General features: G+C 37.9%; 4 protein-coding genes and 1 long non-coding RNA gene across 7 annotated transcripts; 3 read left to right on the top strand and 2 right to left on the bottom strand.

Annotated features, from left to right (window-relative positions):
* The first annotated feature begins 146 nt into the window (after window positions 1-146).
* Window positions 147-6,813, top strand: LOC144208276 (chaperone Ric-8A). Of its 2 annotated transcripts, XM_077734036.1 has the most exons (16): window positions 147-216; window positions 343-437; window positions 690-737; window positions 1,297-1,314; window positions 1,709-1,792; window positions 2,101-2,498; window positions 2,698-2,833; window positions 2,913-3,101; window positions 3,379-3,473; window positions 3,576-3,726; window positions 4,061-4,156; window positions 4,346-4,490; window positions 4,990-5,272; window positions 5,354-5,509; window positions 6,372-6,474; window positions 6,773-6,813. In XM_077734036.1, the coding sequence occupies exons 2-15, from the start codon at window positions 360-362 to the stop codon at window positions 6,403-6,405; spliced, it is 1,911 nt and encodes a 636-aa protein (XP_077590162.1). In that variant the 5' UTR covers window positions 147-216; window positions 343-359; the 3' UTR covers window positions 6,406-6,474; window positions 6,773-6,813. The 2 variants fall into 2 exon arrangements, with proteins under 2 accessions (XP_077590162.1, XP_077590163.1); XM_077734037.1 differs by lacking the exons at window positions 6,372-6,474; window positions 6,773-6,813 and having other exon boundaries at window positions 5,354-5,749.
* On the bottom strand, window positions 6,106-12,516 carry LOC144208280 (uncharacterized). Of its 2 annotated transcripts, XR_013328862.1 has the most exons (4): window positions 12,046-12,516; window positions 9,920-10,155; window positions 9,637-9,730; window positions 6,106-7,359 (listed from the first exon to the last, which is right to left on the bottom strand). It is a non-coding gene; the product is annotated as an uncharacterized LOC144208280 (long non-coding RNA). The 2 variants fall into 2 exon arrangements; XR_013328861.1 differs by having other exon boundaries at window positions 9,637-10,155.
* mmp25a (matrix metallopeptidase 25a) lies at window positions 6,144-7,683 on the top strand. The gene is made up of 5 exons (XM_077734039.1): window positions 6,144-6,474; window positions 6,773-6,886; window positions 7,047-7,137; window positions 7,203-7,375; window positions 7,472-7,683. The coding sequence occupies exons 1-5, from the start codon at window positions 6,267-6,269 to the stop codon at window positions 7,612-7,614; spliced, it is 729 nt and encodes a 242-aa protein (XP_077590165.1). The 5' UTR covers window positions 6,144-6,266; the 3' UTR covers window positions 7,615-7,683.
* Window positions 10,712-14,376, top strand: tspan4b (tetraspanin 4b). Its single transcript, XM_077734040.1, has 8 exons — window positions 10,712-11,074; window positions 11,882-11,951; window positions 12,062-12,253; window positions 12,355-12,429; window positions 12,792-12,887; window positions 12,979-13,092; window positions 13,288-13,371; window positions 13,600-14,376. Exons 2-8 carry the CDS (start codon window positions 11,883-11,885, stop codon window positions 13,666-13,668), a joined length of 699 nt encoding a protein of 232 aa, XP_077590166.1. The 5' UTR covers window positions 10,712-11,074; window position 11,882; the 3' UTR covers window positions 13,669-14,376.
* bcl2l12 (BCL2 like 12) lies at window positions 14,120-19,010 on the bottom strand. The gene is made up of 10 exons (XM_077734038.1): window positions 18,849-19,010; window positions 17,737-17,902; window positions 17,429-17,624; window positions 17,034-17,289; window positions 16,607-16,717; window positions 16,419-16,499; window positions 16,042-16,170; window positions 15,869-15,945; window positions 15,453-15,716; window positions 14,120-15,271 (listed from the first exon to the last, which is right to left on the bottom strand). Exons 1-10 carry the CDS (start codon window positions 18,934-18,936, stop codon window positions 15,230-15,232), a joined length of 1,410 nt encoding a protein of 469 aa, XP_077590164.1. The 5' UTR covers window positions 18,937-19,010; the 3' UTR covers window positions 14,120-15,229.
* Between the last annotated feature and the right edge of the window lie 1,753 nt (window positions 19,011-20,763).

Genomic DNA, 20,763 nt, shown 5'->3' with positions numbered 1-20,763 from the left:
TAGTTTTTCTGAATGCAGTCCTGGTGAATTTAGAGAAATTTATGATTTAATTTGATTCACAGTTATTTCAGTCATATGGTTAAATCCACGACTTAGAGAGTAATTCAGGTTGGCAAGGTGTGTGGCTATAGCTGAGAAATACGATTATGCAGCAGCACTTGAGCAGAGGGTGCCGAAGCCTGCAGTGGGAGTCTACGACGTCTTATCTGCTTATGGGTGAGTACTCCCCAGGTTAATAATACTATTTTTTTTCTTTCTACTTTTTAAGTGTCTCCCTTTTCCAAGTCTTACTAGCAAACGTACATAAAAAAACAACTCTGGTTTGTGTGGCTATGTTTGCAGTCTAGAAAAAATTATCCATGGAGAGGATCATCGAGAGCATCGTTCAAGGAGACCAGGACAGCGTCCGGTGCTACCTGCGGGATTATAACGCTCAGGTACGTCACTGTTTCCATGACAACTGCAGCCATCGATTTCAAGATGGAAAATAATTCTCTATGATTGTGAATTGTAGCAAAAAAGCATATCAGTGAGTTGTAACTACCATTTGGCTGTTGAGAAGAAACTTTTTCAATTCGTTTCACTTTCTAATGTAAACTAGTTTAGACCATTAATTGCAGTTTAGTGAAGATTATTGAAATGCATTCAAATAATTATGACCTCAATATGCTTTTTTCTTTCCCCTGTAGTATGCTGAGTGCTTCTTTTTTAACAGTGAGGAACATGAAAGAAAAAAGGTCAGTAACTCAATACATGACCAAAGTACCCCTTTTAATATGTACAATGTTTATATTTTTTTAAAATACAGCTGTTTATTTATTTGTTATGCCATCACTATGTCAAATTGTATTTTAAGGATTTCATACACAACTTAGGGGCAATAGAGATATTCAATTATTACTGATTAACAGACTTTTTTTTCATTTTGCTTTCATAAATTATTATAAATATAATCACAACCAAATGTAAACAGTTTCAGTAATCTTTTAGTACTATGATACTGTCAGTTCATTCAAGAGGACCCTTTTTTATTTTAATATATGATAGAACAAGTGCTGAGTCAGTACACATAATCAGATGGGGTTTTATTCACTTGTCATTGATGGTTACATGTATAATAATGCAGGTGATATATACAGAAAAGCACATTCAGATAATAAACAGTACTATTTGTGCTATTGTGTGTCAAAACCCTTTTAAAAAGGCATTCCTAATCTCCCTGACGCTATCATTTCTATTTTTACGCATGCATATCCATGGATGGATTCGTGGATTTCATGGATTATATGAGTGCAGCAACAAGAGCTGGAAGAAGTAAATCACACACACTCACACACACACACACACACACACACACACACACACACACACACACAGATGCACAAACACACACACACACACACACAAGGAGATGAGCTGACTGTATTTGTTCACGGTATTACAATAAGCTGGATGTGTTTACAATACTGACTCAGACAGACCATATACACAATAAGTATACTCTCACACACGTTTTAATCATAACTGGTTGCTTGCTTTGTGACTCAGCACAATTCATATTCACCACACAGGGAATATGAGTAGATGTTTCAAAGAATATTGTATTTATTTTAAAAAAGTATGTTTGTAGGTCACTGGGAAGTAAATCCACAGACATGGGAATAGTACTTTGTTAATTTATTTACTCTTTTTTTTCTTGAATGATTAGTTCAGGAAGAACAAAACCAGGGAATGTGTTCCCGATTCTGACATGGATTCTGACGATGACGAGGCAGATCTTCCTCTACGACAGGTTAGCAAGATTATTTTTGCAGTCATTGGTGGTCCATGGTGTCCATTGCATCATTTTCTGACTCTTTGAGTCTCTTCATATTAAGTTTACCCTAATTTTCAGACTATAATGTGCTACTTTAAAGTATCAATCAAGCTGAAAATGTAATATTTTGACATCCTTAGTCTTGGAATATGACTATCCCTGCATCTTATATTTCATTGTGGCTTATACATATAAAAATACAATTTCCTTCTTATATTTGGCATTCCCCAAAAAAGGCATGAATCTTAATTGCTGTCTCTTTTCTATCCAATAAACTTCAACAGCATCTTACCACCGCCCTTCTGAGTTTCATCAGCAGTCAGCTACAACTGTCCGTGTTAAGAGAATGCCTCCAAACGCTGCGCATCCTGTCCCGCGATAGACGGGGCTTGGGACCCATGGTCACCGATGGCGCCCTGGTCACATTGGCAGGTCTTGGAGGTCTCCATTTACAGGCCTGTCCACGGCAGCAGGAAAGTGCTGCAGATGCCTCAGAAAGCAAACACAGTCAAATTTATTCTGACGCTAGTCGGGTTGATGGTGATATTTACCAATACACAAGAGAAGAGGAGGATGAAGAACTGGAAGAAGATGAAGATGCGTGCAGGAAGGAGGCTTTGAAGGCCTTGTGCAATGTTATCTACAACAGCCGAAAGGCACAGGAAAGAGTCAGCAACCTCAGGTGAGAAACCAATAAAAACCATAGGAAGTCATGTAAGGAACATGTAGTACTATTATTAACAGAAAACCAGAAAAATTTAACTTTCTAATTTCAAGAATTTTGAAGCTCAATATGTGCAATGAATGACCTGTTCACAAACCTATTTAAAAAAAATGATTAACATTAGCTGCTGCCCTTTTCACTTCACATGTCTTTCCAGGTTTCTGCAAGCTGTTTGGGATAGTGTGAAGCAAGGCATCAACAGCAGGAACCCAAACAGTGTCCAGTTTTATAGGCTCAGATTACTTTTCTTGCTGACAGCTTTGAGGCCAGAACTCAGGCTTCAGCTACAACAGGTACCAACAACCATTAATTAGACCAACAATACCGTATTTTCCGAACTATAAATCACTTTGAGTTACACTTTTGTGTCAGGAGGAAGGATTGTCCGTGTTAACCAAAGCTCTGGAGCAATGTTTGGCAGTGAACTGGGGTAATGGATATGAAGTGCTTAGTGATGCCACAGCGCCTCCTGTTTCTAAGGAGACTTCCAATGAAGCTGTTGAGATCCTCAAAACGCTCTTCAACATCGCACACAAGTTCAACAGCAAGGAGCCTAATGAGGTGAAAGTCAAATATAAAAGGAAAGTTACACTTTGAAATCTTTCACATTGTGTTGCATTCAGGTGCAAGTCTAAAAGGGAAAGTACATTCACATAGATATGCTCTACCCTTTACAATAATGTAGTCAGTTAATCAAATATTTACTTGCTTATTTAATTATGCATTTGTAGGTTGTGTGGCCACTCCAGATTTTTGTATACTATCACTTAAGAAGTCAATTATTTCCCTTATAATATGCCATTCAACACAAATAACCACAATTTTCTGTTTTATAAAGGCGGATGCGGCGATGTATCGTCGATTGGCAGCTGTGTTACGACACTGCCTCTTACTAACATTTGTTGATGAAGACTCCAAAGAAGAAATTCAGGGGTCAGTTGCACTAGTGTACATTCATCTGACAAATAGAGAGCACTTATGTCATAAAAGATGAGAAAAATCCTCAATAATATTTTTCAACCCACTTCACTATAGGCATACAGTAAACATGCTATCGGCACTGCCATTGACATGTTTGGACGTCCTGCTGTCTGTTCATGTTGACAAAGCTTCCCACGAATGGGAAGGTGTCAACATGGACTGTGTCCACACTTTGCTGCTGTTTATGGAAAGACGGCTGAATAGGGCAAGTACATGTAATGATTTACTGTCAAAAAGATAAAGCCAGTGTGTTATATACAGTATGTGTCACTAGAAAATGCAGTTTCGAGAGAAATTGCGTGGGGATACGTTGGTCTAGTGGCCAATAAACTCTTGGGAAAGACGACTTATAACTTTTGGGGAATTTATGGGTCATGTTTAGTTGGGTATGGGTGCTTTTTGTTGTTTATGCATCACTTTAAATCTCATTTCTGATGGTTTTAGGACATTTGGGGTATTTTTTGATGGTTTTGGGTTATTTTTTGACTCTCATAATTACAGTAGTCAAGTAGAGAGCATGAATATTTACATATTTTTAGGGTGAGAAGCTGAAGGAGAAACTCATTCTTGTAGTTAATCTACTGACTGAGAGCTCTCGGGTGCACCGGGAGACGCGTCACTATCTGAGACAACAGGTACATTTTTGAAATTATTTTTTTGCTCTTGCTCTGATTTTCAAATGTTATCGATTGCATATTAACATCTGGGTTTACTAATGGGAGTCCCTTTTGAATTTTGTATGCTGACAAATGCACATCTGTGAATACAAGCCTTGAAATATTCAGTAGCCCGTGCTGACAATGCTGTCTTTGAAACGACCGCAGATATTACCTCCCCTGAGGGATGTCGCCATCCGTCCGGAGCAGGACCCCACACTGAGAGGCCAGCTGGTCCGCCTAATGACCCATGTTGACACAGATGTGAAGCACTGCACTGCCGAGCTGCTCTTTGTGCTCTGCAAGGAGAACGGTAAATGACTCTCTTGTGTCACTGCACTTAAGAAACACATCAGTGGTTAGCGGGATATAGCTACTGTATTCCCACACAAAATAAAACCCAATGATTATTACTGTTTTGGTTCCAATGCCAATGACTAGTAACCATCTAACACCAATAGCGAAATGGGATTATTTAGTTTATTTTTACCAGGTAAAAGAGTGTCACTTTTGTCTCTGTAAAATGTATCAAATTCAGTAAAATACCACTCCATGTGGACCCCAAAAACAGCATTTGAAGCCATCTTGGCAGTCAAGCATGCTGACGACTGTGTTATTTTAATCCAGTAGCGCGTGTGCAAAAATGTTGTGAAAACCTTTTTCCATTGAGACCAGGTTAGTCTTTTAGCTCAGCAGTCAGCACACTTGACTGCCACAATAACAGTGCAGACTCAAATGAGTATTTGTAATGATTAGATTTTGCAGGAAAACTGTAGCTTGTCATCATCACTAGTTGTTTTTTTTGTCGCCAGTCAGCCGCTTTGTCAAGTACACGGGTTACGGAAATGCCGCCGGTCTGCTGGCGGCTCGAGGGCTGCTGAACGGGAGAAGAAATTCCGCCGATGTCCGGCACGCCAGCCAATACTCCAGCGACTCAGACTCGGACACGGAAGAGTACCGCGAGGCCAAAGCCAGGATTAACCTGGTGACAGGTCGGGTGGAGGAAGAGCAGCCCGACCCGATGGAGGGGATGACGGTTGAGGAGAAGGAGGAGGAGGCCTGTCAACTCATCGGCATGATAAACCGACTATCGCGGTGAGTCTTTAAAAAGTAGCTGTCATCCCGGATACCCGGTTTGGGAATTTACATCTCGACTTTGACTTGGTGTACGCCTAGAAATCACTTCATTCAGCCGTATGCCGTGACCATGGAAGGGAGACTTACTCCACTACACAGAAAAATGAAAGTGTGCACTTTGGAAGAGGAAGCTGAGGATGAAGGTCAAGATATTGACATGATGCCAGAAGCCAGGGAAGAAGACAAGGATATTGAGTAACATATTTTTTTCTCCCTCAGTTAAATGACAAACATGTCAAGATTTCTGTTAAATTTTAAATATCGTATATTGAAGAATAAGGAATCTGTTAGTTATAGCAAGTTGTCTACAGTACTTTACTTCTGATAATCACATGCAAGATGTTTATTTTGGAGCAATTTGATATTGTACTATACTTCAAAAAGTAGACATAAATTTGACTTATTATTAAATGCACTCATACATAATTTAACATAGATAAGTATTCAAAACTACTGTTTTAACTTGCTTTTAACTTGATTCTATTCCAATGAATAAATGATTTAAACCCTTTTATGCATAATTATTTTTCTTATATCCTAGGGTCTCAAACATAAAGCCCCAGGGGTCAAAGTTGGAACAAGATTAGGATAATATTGATGGTGAAATTATGCAGTAGTACTGCAAGAATTTAAAACAATTCCAGGACTTCCATTTTTCACCTCAGAGGTTCTCCTTGAGCAAAGCTAACAGTCACACAAACCAACTAATCGTTGCAAAAATAAAACCACAAAAACATCTTTCAAATTCAAGGTGATCTAAAGATCCAATACTTTAATTAAGAAGCACGAAGGTACAGCATACGTCAGTGTGCAGACTTAATTATGGATTTACATTCCAAGACAAATCCAGAGTGACATAATCAGTTCAGACAGCGGCACAGGGAACGATCCATTTTGCAAGCGTCCTGGCCTTCAAACCTGCTCACGGAGGAGCATCGTAACAAAACAGCGAATGGATACACAGGATGAAAGCATATTAGGAAATAGTGAAAAGGAATGCCAGAGAGGTCATGATGAAAGTCAAACAGAGGAGGAATGGAACGGCTTTTTTCTACAGGGAGAAGAACCAAAGGAGGAAGAGGAGGTCGTAGATGAATGGAGACCACCCGGTGAACCAGTGACCCCACAGCAAGTCTTAAGGCTCAATAGATACACGGCAGGTGAGTCGGAATTCCAAATATACATTAACATATCCATATTTTTGGGACTATAAGTTGCACTTTTGTCTTTTTTACTGTTGTTACTTTGACATATGTATAATCTTAGATAATTACATTGACAAAATATTATACTGTATATAAAATATACATAAAATGTACTATAAAAAACAAAATCCTCTTCATTGTATACATTGTTTGGATTGTGTGACTTAGAGCCCGAAAAATATGGCCATCGTATACTATTTTTGTCATCTACAAGGTGTTTGCTAAGATAAAATGGGGGTTCTGTTTTTGACAGATTACCTATGTTTACCTGAGGACAACATCTACAACATCAACTTTTCTCGCTTCAAGATCAGAGACCTTGCTAGTGGTGCGGTCATCCTTGACATAAGAAAACAATGTCCAACAGGTACATTTTATATTCATAACATTCATTTGGCCTGTGTTGTACTACTAGTGCGAGTACTGTTGTGTTCTTAAGTTTTATTTGATTTGGTTCCCCTTTCACTAGACCTAGAAATTCCTCATCTTGAGTTTGAAATCTGCTTTCCTATTTCTTCTCAAACCAGAAATCCAAGATATCTTTGACCTTGATGCAAACAGGTTCATTCATTATCAGTTCTCACCAGCATTTCTGGATCTCCGAGAGATTGGAGCCACGTAAGTTCATGTCAAAAGTCACTTAGGAACGGACTGGACTGATTACAATCTGCGTTCATCTTCAGGTTGGAGTTCACTGTGGGAAGCAAGGCGCTGAGCCGTTTCCGTCTCATCGAGAGACATTTCTTCAGGAATGCCCTCCTCAAAACCTTTGACTTTGAGATTGGTTTTTGCATCCCACATAGCAGGAACACCTGTGAGCACATATACAGCTTGCCTGACCTGGAACCAGAGACGGGTACAATTAAATACATATTTTAAATGATCGATGAACAAGATTTTTGCATGTTTTTCTTGTGGCAAAATCAAACTCTTTTCCTATTCTTCTTTGCAGTTGAAGATATGATTGCCAACCCATTTGAGACTCGCTCGGACAGTTTTTACTTTGTGAACAACAAGCTGGTCATGCATCACAAAGCTGAGTATTCCTTCCAATCGCAAAAAGATGCTGGCGTTTTGAGTAAAAATGGAAAATAATTGGTGTGCTATCTATGTGTAAATGTATACATATGTCTATATATATATATATGTGTGTATATGCATATATATATATATATATATATATATATATATATATATATATATATATATATATATATATATACACATATACACATACACACATACACACATACACACATACACACATACACACATACACACATACACACATACACACATACACACATACACACATACACACATACACACATACACACATACACACATACACACATACACACATACACACATACACACATACACACATACACACATACACACATACACACATACACACATACACACATACACACATACACATATACACATATACACATATACACATATACACATATACACATATACACATATACACATATACACATATACACATATACACATATACACATATACACATATACACATATACACATATACACATATATACATATATACATATATACATATATATATATATATATATATATATATATATATATATATATATATATATATATATATATATATATATATATATATATATATATATATATATATATATATATATATATATATAGCAATCATATGTTCACTCTTCTATTTTGTTGCATGTTCAATCTAGGCCCGTGTGGGTTTTCTCCGGGTGCTCTGGTTTCCTCCCACATGCATGGTAGGCTGATTAAACAATCTAAATTTTGTCCCTAGGTATGAGTGTGAGCGTGAATGGTTGTTTGCTGTTATTTGTTCACTATGGGGTGAAAGCTTTACATTTCATTATACTTGTATAATGACAATAAAAGCATTCAATTCAAAATTGTCTCATTGTGCCCTGCCTCTAACCCAATGTAAATTGGGATAGGCTCCAGCACCCAGATTCACCAACCTGTTCCACTCAAAGTTATTGGCCAATGAAATGGGTCAAACATTTTGGAACGTGCTGAATTTGCAGGCCTAACTCAATCAAGTAAAATGTGCCCTAACCAGGTCAAAGTTTGCTTTTGCTAAAATTATAGTTGCTACTTAAAATACCAAATCTCATGACTTACTTAACCTGTGAGAAGCAGTCAGATCGACAATATACATGAGTTCTGTTGTGTGGTGATAGCCTGGTGGTTAGAGCATTGCACAAATACATGTCAGAGCCTCATAGCTCTGGTGTGTCTGGGTTCGATTCCCGGCTACTGCTTTGTGAAATCTTGGTGTCAAGACTTGTATTTGTAGTCAAGACACTCAAATGATTACAAAGGAAAGTGTAGCCACTTGGTGGCGCAGAGGTTAGTGCACCGGACTCCTGTCTGGGAGACCCGGGTTCGCTTCCCGCTGTCGCCCTTTGGTTGATCACCAAACCATGTAGGTGAGTAAATGGAATAAGAAAAAAAAAAAGAAAAAAACTTTTTAATTTATATTAAACACTTAGTCATACTTTTTAGTAAAAGGTTATATTCCGAACTGCCTTCGGCAGTTCGGAAGACAGTTGAAGGACCTGTCTGTGCGAAAGGCGTTCTCGGGTCGGCCTTCGGCCGACCCTCGACCGCTTGCTTGGTCAGTGAACCGCCGACACCGGGAAGCGAACTCACGTTCTCTCCGTGCAAAGGCGAGTGTGCAACCCACAACACCAACTCGTGCCCCACTTATACATAGGTGTTGAAACGTTTTATCCAAGGAATTGGGGTGAAACACTTAGTCATTTTTTTGACAAAATGCTTCATCCACCACTGAACACTTACACTTAAACACTTAGACATTAATACTTATTCTTTTACCTGAATAATATTTGGAAAATCTTTGCCGGCACTGGGATTTGAACCAACAACCACAGATGTGGAAGACTGATGACTTAACCACTGGGCCACCACCCTGTGAGAGAAAGCAGTAGTACTTATACTTTTATCCTAGGAAATGGGGTTAAACACTTAGTCATTTTTTGGACAAAATGCTTCATCCACCACTGAATACTTATTCAGTTAAACACTTGGACATTAATACTTATTCTTTTACCTGAACAATTGTGGGAAAATCTTTGCCTGCACTGGGATTTGAACCCAGGACCACAGAGGTGACAGACTGATGACTTAGCCACTGGGCCACCATCCTGTGAGAGAAACCAGTAGTACTTATACTCTTATCTCATTTTTTTACCTGAATAATATTGGGAAAAATCTTTGCATGGACTTGGATTTGAACCAACAACCACAGATGTGGGAGACTGATGACTTAACCACTGGGCCACCACCCGGTGCAAGAAAGCAGTAGTACTTGTACTTTTACCTCTTTCACTTACCTAAATAATAGTGGGAAAATCTTTGCATGCACTTGGATTTGAACACAGGTCCTCAGATGTGAGAGACTGATGACTTATCCACTGGGCCACCAACCTGTGAGAGCAACCAGTAGTACTTAAACTCTTATCTCATTTTTTTACCTGAATAATATTGGGAAAAATCTTTGCATGCAGTTGGACTTGAACCCAAGACCAAAGAGGTGGGTGAATGATGACTTAACCACTGGGCCACCACCCTGTGAGAGAAACCAGTAGTTCATAAAAAATGACATAGTATAGTATTGCTTTTTTTCTTTAAAAAATAACCATAAATAGTAAGGTTTTTTTCTTGTAATCTCTATGAAAGGATGGAGTAGGTTTGGGACAATTTGGAATTATTTAATAAGTACTGATGGCCAAAATATAATATACCTCAGTCTGTGATTCACATATTTTTTTTAGTCCTGGCAGGCTCTGATAGTCCTGATTACCCATAGCAAAACTATATAAAAAAAATTCTAATAGATGTTTTTTCCTTTCTTTGCTACAAAGTGAAAGTTATAAATGTCATTGAACCAACAAAACAAAAACAATGTTTAAAAATGAGTTGCTGCTTTTGTACAATTGAAAGTTTGTTCCAATTGTAAATAAAGTCTAATCCCCCACAAAGTTTGAAGAGCTCTACGTCCAATTGTATTAAATAGTGGCCTTCCTAGAGTCATCTTGACAATGTTTTGGAACAATGAGAAAGCCGAGCTGCAACGGGGCAGGCCAAATCTAGAGGTAGTGGGTGGTGGGTGTTTGAGGGGGGGAGTACATGGAAAGAATGAGGAGGGGAGGAGCAGAAAGCAGGACAGAGAAAACTCAGACATCTGGAAACTTTTTTGAAACTAGGATAAAGCCTCCCAGATGGAAAAATACATGAAGTCAAAAGGTGGGGAATCGGGAGAGAGGACAAGCTAATTGGAGGAAGAGGCGACCACAGTAGAAGAAGAACACCGTGGAGAAGCAAAAAAAAGAGCATAAAGAAAGCTTCTTGAGGTATTTGCCTGCTCGGGAACTCTCCTTCCTGGAGTGAAAGAGGAAAAAGAGGGGATTAGAAAAAAAGAATCCGGGAGTGCTAAACGGAACCTAACAACATCAACAACTTTGGACAGAAGTGAAAGCCACCATCAGGTAAAATCTACTGTCACTGCATGGAATTTGAAATTTCAGCATTTGGTTTGCACAGTATGAATAAAAAAAAAACATGCACCAGGGGGGTCAGAAAAGGGGAGGCTTGGTCTCTGGCGGAGCAAAGGATGGGTGTTTGTTTGGGGTTTTTTTTTAACCCTTTTTTAATCAAAAGAGCCTTACTATACATGGTCATTTTTTTCAAGAAAAAAAAGCCTTACTATACATGGTCATTAATTGCAGTGAAAATGGATTGGACAACCATTGCCGTCAATGGCAGTCAATGACTTCAATGAGTGCCCTGTCATTTGTTGGCGAAAGGGTTCAAATGTCACATTGTTAAAAACGCAGCACACATTTGTAGCGTTTAGCTTATGGGGTCACAAGTTCATGGTGACCATGGGAAATGCTTTCTGTAGTATTATTAGGTCTATTGAGGTTGGGAGGAAGCTTCCTTCCTACCAGTGCTTTGATTTCCTGTGTGAGCTCACGTGTTAGACTGCATTCAGTTGGGACCCACTTTCTTTACTTGTAGTACTAAAGTGTCTAAATTATGCTCTCGTATCCCAGTTTTGAATAGCTCGCTTCACATAATTACAATATCATTGAAAATGGTCTCCACAAGAATCTTGAGTTCAGCCTATGATCTCAGTTTTCACATAAGTCAATTAAATAGTCATTTTCTATTGGCCCAGGGGGTAAAAAGTAAAATGTTGAAATCAATGTAGGAAACTGCGGAATTGTTTTTTATATATACTAATAAAGTAGGATTGGCGATAACTGATATTTACCTTTCATCTTTTATTTCAGGATGTCAGCGTCTCGGAATTGTTTGTGCTGCGTCAAATATACTATGTTTGTTTTTAATCTCATCTTCTGGGTGAGTAATGGCGTATTTTTCCCCCCAAATTATATTTATACATTTAGTACACAATGAATGGTGCTTTGGCTAATGTTAAATTTAAATGTCTTACCGTGTGTCCTTAACAGCTGGGAGGATGCGGGTTGTTTGGCGTCGGCGTCTGGCTGTCTTTCACTCAAGCCGAGTTTTCATCTCTTCCTCTTTCTTTCCCGTCACTCTCGGCGGCCAATTTGTTGCTCGTCGCTGGGGGCATCACCATGGTTACGGGCTTCCTCGGTTGTCTCGGAGCACTCAAGGAGCAGCGTTGCTTGTTGTTCATGGTAGGACCACCTCATTTTTTTAAGGATGATGCTGAAGATGCAAATGAGGTCACGTTAGGGATGGCTACAAAAAGAGTTTAAATGGGTACCTCACTTTGCAGTTTTTTGTGATCCTGTTACTCCTGGTTCTGACAGAAGTGGGTCTGGCACTGGTGGTACACATCTTTCGGGATCAGGTGAGCTCACCTTTTACACAGTTTTTTGTTTACAGTTAATGTGCAGTATAGACAAAATGGCAAAATGTACACAAAAAGTGGGATTATTATTTGTATCATATGGATATTAGACAAATTATTTCTATCTTTTTAGCATTAAAGGCTCAATACTTAAAGAAATGTAATGCCATCAAGTTTAGTTGGGGCTGGTGGGTGATTGTATGCGTTTTACCTGCTGTGCCCATTTTGGCTCCGTTTCCCTTGTGTGACCTAGGTGTTTGCGATTGTTATCAGCCTGTCTTGTGTATTTAAACCCCATGTTTTTGTACATCCTGGTGGGACTCTTGTATACTGGTGGGTGATGTTTGCCTGTTTATCCCCAGCTGGATTCTACAGCACAAGGCGATTTAAAGAAAGGGATGAAAAACTACAAATCAGAACCCGGGCTTAAAGAATCTTGGGATAATCTCCAAAAAATGGTAAGCATAAAAAAATTGTATGAAACATTACAAATGATAACATACTGTAGTCGCAGAAAAAAAGTAAATTTGTCTTACACTTTTTTTGCAGTTTAAATGTTGTGGCGTCACCAATAAAACCGATTGGTATGAAGTACTTAACGGAACTCTGCCGTCGTCCTGCTGTTCTGCCAGAATTGACCAATGCACTGACGGATGGATTGAGGTAACTTTCAATTGCATTAACAGAAATGTGCTTTCAAATGATAAGCCTCCATTGTCTCAGGAGTTTTAAATCCAGTCCAGATGCATGAATTCTTTCACATAAACAGCACTGAGGGGGTAAAATTCAGAGGTGGCCCTCTTCAAATATTAAAATGTTTGGCAAAGCAGATTTGAAATGATATTCTTTACTCTACAGCCTTGCTACCAAAAGGCCAGGGAATGGCTTCTGGATAACATTCCATCCGTTCTGATCTTTGGAGGGTGCATTGGTGTCATTCAGGTACTTGTCAACAAGTTAACCCCATCAAGAAACCCTTATAAAAACCACAATAGCAATAGATTAAACCCAAAAACTCCAATTTGTGAAGATCCAACATGACTTATTTTGGCACTATTTTCAGTTGTTTATTGTACTATTTGTGGTTTTATTTGAGGGCATTAATTCTAAATGAGTGCTATCAAATTGCTATGCCTTGAAGTGTAAATATTTTATCTTATTCTCAATCAGATCTTGGCTTTGGTATTCTCCATGCTGATGTACTGCCAAATTGTGTGCGCTGAGAAGTATTTGGACTGACTGTGGATCTGCTTCCGGTTTAAACTGCCATGCCAAGCTACAGTTACACTGCCAAACTGACACATAGCAGCAGTGGTGGTAACGATCTGTTTTTAATAGAAATTGATGTAAAAGAAAATACTAAAATTCTAGTTTCCGACATTGAATGGTTTTCACTCCTGAATTAATTGAGCGGCACCGTTTAGGGGACTAGCTCTATCTAGTGTTGAAGATATGAACTGCAACAGAATGCAGGCTGACTCAAGCTTCTTGTGCAAGCCATATTCAATGATAGTTTTAAAATTTGTATTAGGGCCAACAAAAACTAGACATATTTCTAGGCTTTTCAATTTGTTTCTTTGCTTCACGTTGTTTCTTTTTTGTTGTTGTCCTTGTTTAAGTCCTTGTTGTGATTATTTGTCTACACTAAATTACTATGTCTATTGGATATTTACATGGATGAAATGCTCCAAAAAAACTTGTTTCCAGTCAAGTTTTATTTTTTTTTTTTTTAAATATTTCAGATTGTGATATTATTTTTTATAAAACAAAGTAAAAAAATGTACACTCAATACAAAAACAGTGCAAATATAGTAAGCTCATATTTTGGCACTGGCGCATAAAGTGGCCTTGCTTCACAAACTTGCTAAAACTTGTTACTTTTTTTTTTCCAAATTCTGTAGTGACAAACTTGTTCAGGCTGTGAATAAATATATGGTGTATCTTTGCTTTCTTTGTCTTAAAATATTTGTATAAATACCATCAGTAAAATCGCCAATTTATTTACATTTTTTGGCATCAAATTGTAGTATTAGTGTTAGCCTGTACATATTTTGCAACAGGTGAAAAGAATAAAACTAAATAATTAAATGGCAATATTTTTTTTAGTATTTAAGTTTCAATTGGTAGTATAAAAAAGATTGTTTACACTGGTTATAAATGTCTACCACCATAAACCAATAATCTAAAAATAAAATCTAATTATCCTCAACAGAAAAATGACATGTAATAACTTATGTGCATATCTCCAACATTTTCAAGACTTATTCCAAAAAAGTCATATAAAAAACGTTTATACACAAAGGTGCATGATTGTCACTGTTTACCCTCGATTATACAATAAAAAACAACAACAATGTCATACCAAGGCAAACCTAGCAGCTCAAATCTACATATTCAATGGAGGTAGTATTAAGCATTTTACTAGGAATGACATTATTATGGCCAAATGTTGCAAATACTGTAGTTTGGAGGTATTTTTAGAAGAGAACTTCCTAAAACTTGAATATTTACATTTATTTCTTAACGCATTTGCGTAGAACTTGATCGTCATGCTCACTTAACTAATAGGTCAAATGTCATCTTGGGGGCAGATTTTACAACCAGTCATTATGTGAATTATTCCTGAGCCAACTTCAGTCTCATAAAAAATATATAACAGTTCCTTGACAGAACAATAAACCAAATTTGATGAGTATTCACAGTAATAAATTGGTTCAACAATAACCAACAATAAAGATAATAAAAACTGACCTCAGTAGCACGATCGACCTAATTTATGTAGTAAAGAGAAACACCATTTTCAGTCGTATTCGTCAGGATCCTTCACATCGACCACATTCTCCTGAGGATGAAAAATGAAATATATAATGAAGCTCACTATAGAGTAGAAAAACATTTTCTATTACAGATGAGACATGGTGTACACTTAACCAACCCTTTTAGATTTTAGCCACATTTTTTGCAAATATTAACATGTAAAACGGCATTGGACATATGAAATATATTGTCGAATAAGCACTTACCCATCCTCCTCGACTTTTTAACCAAGGCGTAAAAGTCTCCATGTAGCACTCTGCATAGCCTTGCATGCGATGGACGCCAGTAGCCGTTACAATACGCTTGGAGACTTCCATGGAGACGGCCATGCGGCGCAAAGTCGGGCTCTCCGCAGGCGGGAGGAGCGGGGCATCCGGTACCCAAGTGCTGCTGACGGTGTCCAGAAGCCTAGCAAAGGATGGGTACGATAGCCGAGCCAAACTGGAGCGCAGAAATGGATCCAACTGGATCTTTACAAGTCACAAAAAATGATTAATTCAATAGAAAAGCCAAGTAGAAGGAGCATGAGTAAAAATGGAGACTTGGTAATAATGTGGTGCTGAAATACAGCTTTATGGACCCTGAAATGAAGATGACAATATCCCATGATCATGAAGCTCACCTTATTGTTGATAGAATCGGCTTCGACAGACAGAACCTGAACAAGCTGTTGCACCACCAGCTCTTTGTCATCCACGGCTTGATAAAAAAAAGAAATGGAATCATTTAATGTGAATTTTGACCTGATCGACGTGGGGTACGAGAGGACTGACTATTTTAAAGTGTGTTAAGTACCTGAAGGAGTAGGCGGGGGAGTGGGAGGAGAAGGAGTAGGCGGGGGAGTGGGAGGAGTCAACTTCCTCGTATTCGGAGGATGCACGTCGCCGATAATTTTCACGGAGTCAGCAATTTTTTTCAAGAAATCTAAAAGCCATGGCAAAAAATAAAAATACATTTCATATGAGTTTTGACCCTATTGGACGTATGGCATTAAAAGGCTGACTATTTTCAGTATACTGTCATTTCTCATGGCTAAAATGTTTATGGGCAATAAAAATAATACATTATGAAAAAAATGTAATACAACAAAAATATATAAATGATATAAAAAAATCTATAGTTATTTCCTTTTAAGATTTATATACCTGTATGTACACAGGTGTGTTAGGTACCTGAAGGAGTAGGCGGGGAAGTGGGAGAAGTCAACTTCTTTGTACTCGGAGGAAGCACGTCGCCGATACTGCTCAACGAGTCTACAATTTTATCACAGAAATCTAAATAATAAAAATACATCATGAAAGAAATATATAAATAAATAAATAATAATTCTATGGTTATTTTCTTTAGGTGTGTTAGTTACCTGGAGCAAATTGCGGAGGAGTGGGAGTCAACTTCTTTGTACTGGGAAGCCGATTTTCAGCAATATTTCTCAGCCTGTATGCAACGTCACGATAGAATTCAGGAGGGTGATCTAAAAGCCATGGCAAAAAAAAAAGAAAAAAGTTTATGGTTCATGTCATTTTACAGATAAGCAGATGGCATAGAAAAGCATTGCTATTAGATTAATTACTTGCTACAATAGCTAGTATGCAATGTTTATGTTATTTTTTGGGAGTGAACTTGTTATTAGACTAAAAGAGAAAATAGAAATCAACCCCTTAACTTGGCGTAAATAATGTCAGATAACATTAGGTTTCTAGGTAATGACATCATAGCGGTTGCAATGCTTGCTGTGGTTTGCAAAGCTGGTTTGTTGAGTTCTTTTTTTTCCAATTAGAGAAACTTACTAGGTGAAACAAGGGTTGGCCTTGGCTCAGCTGTTTCGTCTATTAACAATGCGGAAGGCCTTTGAGGTTGAGAATTATCTTCTTTCGCCTCTCCTTTTCTCTCCTCTAGATCATGATCCTCCTTTTCTTTCTCTTTTCTGTCTCTCTTCTTGAAAAACTGTGAAATCTTTTTTGTCAGCTTCTTTTTGTTCCGTTTTTTCGTTTTCTTTTCAGCGTCATCTTCTTCCGATGTCGAGGAGGGAGATAAAAGATCTTCCTGCAGGAAAAAGGGTTAAAAAAAACAGCATTTGTCGACAAAAAAAGACACTATACAAAAAGGAAAGGTAACCGAGGGGTTTCCAGGCAGGTTTCCATCCAAGGATGGAAAACCCTTATCCACTGGGTCATTTGTTTACCTCAGATAGCGCTTTAATATTTGGCACTTTGGGCTTGGTGTCCTTCTCCAAAGAACTAGATTTGGCAGAAGAGCGTGTACTACGCAGGGGCAGTTGCTTCAGCAAATCCCTAAACCCGGTCTTCTTCTCGTCTGCAGAGTTTGGATCTTCAACTTGAGGATCCAGCCCATTTTTTGTGTTTGGCTTGACACTAGCACTGTCAATTAGGAGTGGGAACAGAATACACCGATTTATAGTACCCCCAAATGACATGAAAATAAAGTACATGAATGAATTCCATTGGACTTTTCACCAACAAAAACAAATACCTTAATTTGTTGTGATCCTTGTAGGCCCCTCCTACTCTACCTGGCCGTTGCACAAATGGGACGGACAGTGTCTGTTTGAGGAATGCTTGCAGAACTAGACGGGTCTCAGCTTTGACTTCAAGTAGAGAGATGGAGGACACCGACGAAGAGCGAATCATAGACATCACTGATATGAATGGAAAAATGGTGGATTACAAAATGCATTCTATCTACTGTTACAGTGGTTGCAAAATGAAAGATGGGATACATTAAGGGGATCCTATTTTGGAATCGAATATACTAATTGGGATGGGACAGCTCAAAACAAGATGTTTATTTAAATTTAAGACTTGTTTGATTTGTTGTCATTTGTAATAGAATGTAAATGGACCATAATCTATTTTTTTCAGGTTTTTTAAATTAATTTTATTTTGGGTTATATTTGTTATGACTTGTAGCTTTTGTCTTAATAGAAATTTTGAGAAAAATTATTTGTATTTGTTACTATTCAAATAATTGATCTACCCCCTTAAAAAAAGAATAAAATTGCTTTCTGTGTATAGATGATTTAATGTATAAATACATAAATAACCAAAAAACTAAACATTTTTACAAATAAAAAACGATAAAATATTATTGGTTTTCTTTTAATGGCACGACTGAAAATAGTGACGTCACAGTGACGTGTAGGGACGAAATTTAGCGTTACACCCACGTTTAACAAACCTTTAACTTTGTCTCATAAAGCTTGTCAACATATGTCAACATAGGATTAAACTTCACTTTGCAAAGGATAAATGGATCGTTTATAAGAAGTTTTAACGCGATCTCGCGAGAAACATGAAAGTAGAACTCATTGGTGAGAATCTAACTCAATCTAAGTTAGCCATCGATTAAACACAGAATCGTGAAAAGTTCAGAATAAACCAGGATGTTGTTTAAAAATATCATGCGTTAAATTGAATTAAATAACGATTAGTGTAGTCTTAGCAATACACGATGGTGTGTACAGTACAATCTGTAGCCTGGGTGATACTCGAGCTTTTGATCGATACTAAAGAAACCCATACTGTAAAAATAGTTCGTAGGTAGTGTCAAATTTAACTGTAAGGAAATGTTTTCCGAAAAAGTACCTTTTTGGGTGGTGGGATTTCCAAGTTTTGATAGATGAGCTGGAGACGAGGCACGCCTGTACCGGAACGTCCCCAAAGTTGATATCATACATTCATTCTATCGTTAGTTCTCTACTTTGGCCACAAGACGTCGTCTTTTCTCCCTTACATTTCACTTTTTGCACAAGGCCATGGGGTGGGTCAATTATTCATATTAACAGGCTGACTGGGCTGAACCTACTTAAGTAATAATGATAATTATAATAATGGGCTGGGCTTCCACTTATTTGAATGTTATGTATTTATTCTTCTTTTTTTACATGTCTTTGATGGCACCTGACGTCAAAATGCCTCCCTCTTAAGTTTAATTTTACTTATTTTAGAATATTTCTTCTCAGGAACTGAAACCTATGTTAATATGAATTGATTCACGGAAGTAAGGCACATGAACCACAAACACCAACAGTGCACTCTACATTTCAAATATATATTTTATTAATATAATCCATTACAATGCTATTTTTTGTCGGGCTCAATGCAAGCTATTCATAAGAAAGTTTCAACTAAAGAATTAAGAATAAACATTTTCTGGACTCAACACAGACAAAGCAAGAACTACATTGGATAAGAACTTTATTTGTCACATGTATCCACAAAATCTGCTTGTCAAACAATACAAACTTTCTGTATTTTGCATTGTTCACATTTTTGGTGAAACATTTTCTTTCTCTGTCGTCAATTTCATTTACCAAAACATACAATACTGGATTGACAACGCAAAATGAAATATGATTGGTGAAGGAGCATTAAAGTTCCAGTGGTTCTTACTTGGAACAACTCCCCCCAAACCAGTCCAGCGTCTGTGTGGAATCAAGACACTGGTACAAGGATTGGGAGTAGCCACACCAAGAAATCGTAAGACTGCCAGCATACATCCAAAAAGGAATTGCAACTGACATGGTTGGTAAATAAATTGGAAAAACTGCATGCAAATGCAAAACTAAAGTATTTTTTAAAAGAAAACAATACCAAATATATCTAACTGTGTTTACATTTTGCATATACATGCATAAAAATATCTATAAAATTTTACCTTTTGCTGCATGTTCTAAATAAATTCATATGGACAACAACACAATCTGATACGTACACAAATATGGGTCTCAAAAACTTTGACAGCGGCTATACAGTCAACAGTATACAATATGATACAATTTTACAAGTCTACATCAGTTCCAAAAGTATTAACTGAGCTTCCAAGTTTGTAAAGTTAGCAGCAACCTTCTTACCTTCCCTTCACCACAAAAGTGTTTTCCTCCTATAAAGTAGAAAGGCATCGTGAGCAGCCTGCTTTCCTCTTCAGTTTGACCGGGTCCTCATCCCAATCCCTTTTCTATCCTTTTCCAAGCCCTTGAACTGCCTTAAAATCCCAGTTTATCAAAGAAAGGACCAATAGCGTGCAAGACAGTAGGGTGAGGCACTTCCTTTGTGACAGGAAGCGAACAACAAACACCCAGAAAATCATGGAGGAGGCTAGGGGGAGGTAATGAGAGATGGAGATAAAGAGATGCAGATGTTTGATGGCTCTGAATCCAGCCAGGGAGGCCAGGAAAAGGTCAATGTGGACATTTAACTACTCTGTCAAGATTTGGGGTGTCCAAACTATATCATTGGAATCAGGATGGGAAAAGGCTGGCGCAAAATGAGGGTGCTGATGGAGTGATACAGTATATCCCACAAGCTCAAGGAGCGCAGATAAAGAGGAGTTAAATGCTCTGGATAAGTGAAGGGCGGGTCTCCATGGAGAATTGTTGTTTAAAAAAGAAGTTTTTTTTATAATGATGAATCCTTCCTTCAGCACTAATTAAGACATAGTTACTGCTTGGATATTTCTGCACATAACATAACATAAATACTGAATAATCGAGGGTCAACA

Source organism: Stigmatopora nigra, chromosome 15 (genome assembly GCF_051989575.1).
Source record: "Stigmatopora nigra isolate UIUO_SnigA chromosome 15, RoL_Snig_1.1, whole genome shotgun sequence".
Taxonomy (NCBI): Eukaryota; Metazoa; Chordata; class Actinopteri; order Syngnathiformes; family Syngnathidae; genus Stigmatopora; species Stigmatopora nigra.
The sequence above is the reverse complement of the archived record's forward strand: the minus strand, read 5'-3'. Positions and strand labels throughout refer to the sequence as shown.

Excerpts from the sequence above, each read along its gene's own strand:
- LOC144208276 (XM_077734036.1), top strand. The coding sequence starts at position 360 with ATGGAGAGGATCATCGAGAGCATCGTTCAAGGAGACCAGGACAGCGTC. Across the intron at positions 4,491-4,989 it reads TGTGCTCTGCAAGGAGAACG|TCAGCCGCTTTGTCAAGTAC; the intron begins GTAAATGACTCT and ends TTTTGTCGCCAG. Across the intron at positions 5,510-6,371 it reads GAAGAAGACAAGGATATTGA|GGAGAAGAACCAAAGGAGGA; the intron begins GTAACATATTTT and ends TTTTTTCTACAG.
- mmp25a (XM_077734039.1), top strand. The coding sequence starts at position 6,267 with ATGGATACACAGGATGAAAGCATATTAGGAAATAGTGAAAAGGAATGC. Across the intron at positions 7,138-7,202 it reads CTCCGAGAGATTGGAGCCAC|GTTGGAGTTCACTGTGGGAA; the intron begins GTAAGTTCATGT and ends GTTCATCTTCAG. Across the intron at positions 7,376-7,471 it reads TGACCTGGAACCAGAGACGG|TTGAAGATATGATTGCCAAC; the intron begins GTACAATTAAAT and ends TCTTCTTTGCAG.
- tspan4b (XM_077734040.1), top strand. The coding sequence starts at position 11,883 with ATGTCAGCGTCTCGGAATTGTTTGTGCTGCGTCAAATATACTATGTTT. Across the intron at positions 12,254-12,354 it reads AGCGTTGCTTGTTGTTCATG|TTTTTTGTGATCCTGTTACT; the intron begins GTAGGACCACCT and ends CTCACTTTGCAG. Across the intron at positions 13,093-13,287 it reads GCACTGACGGATGGATTGAG|CCTTGCTACCAAAAGGCCAG; the intron begins GTAACTTTCAAT and ends TTTACTCTACAG.
- bcl2l12 (XM_077734038.1), bottom strand. The coding sequence starts at position 18,936 with ATGATATCAACTTTGGGGACGTTCCGGTACAGGCGTGCCTCGTCTCCA. Across the intron at positions 17,625-17,736 it reads AAGGATCACAACAAATTAAG|TGCTAGTGTCAAGCCAAACA; the intron begins GTATTTGTTTTT and ends CCTAATTGACAG. Across the intron at positions 15,717-15,868 it reads CCGATTCTATCAACAATAAG|ATCCAGTTGGATCCATTTCT; the intron begins GTGAGCTTCATG and ends TGACTTGTAAAG.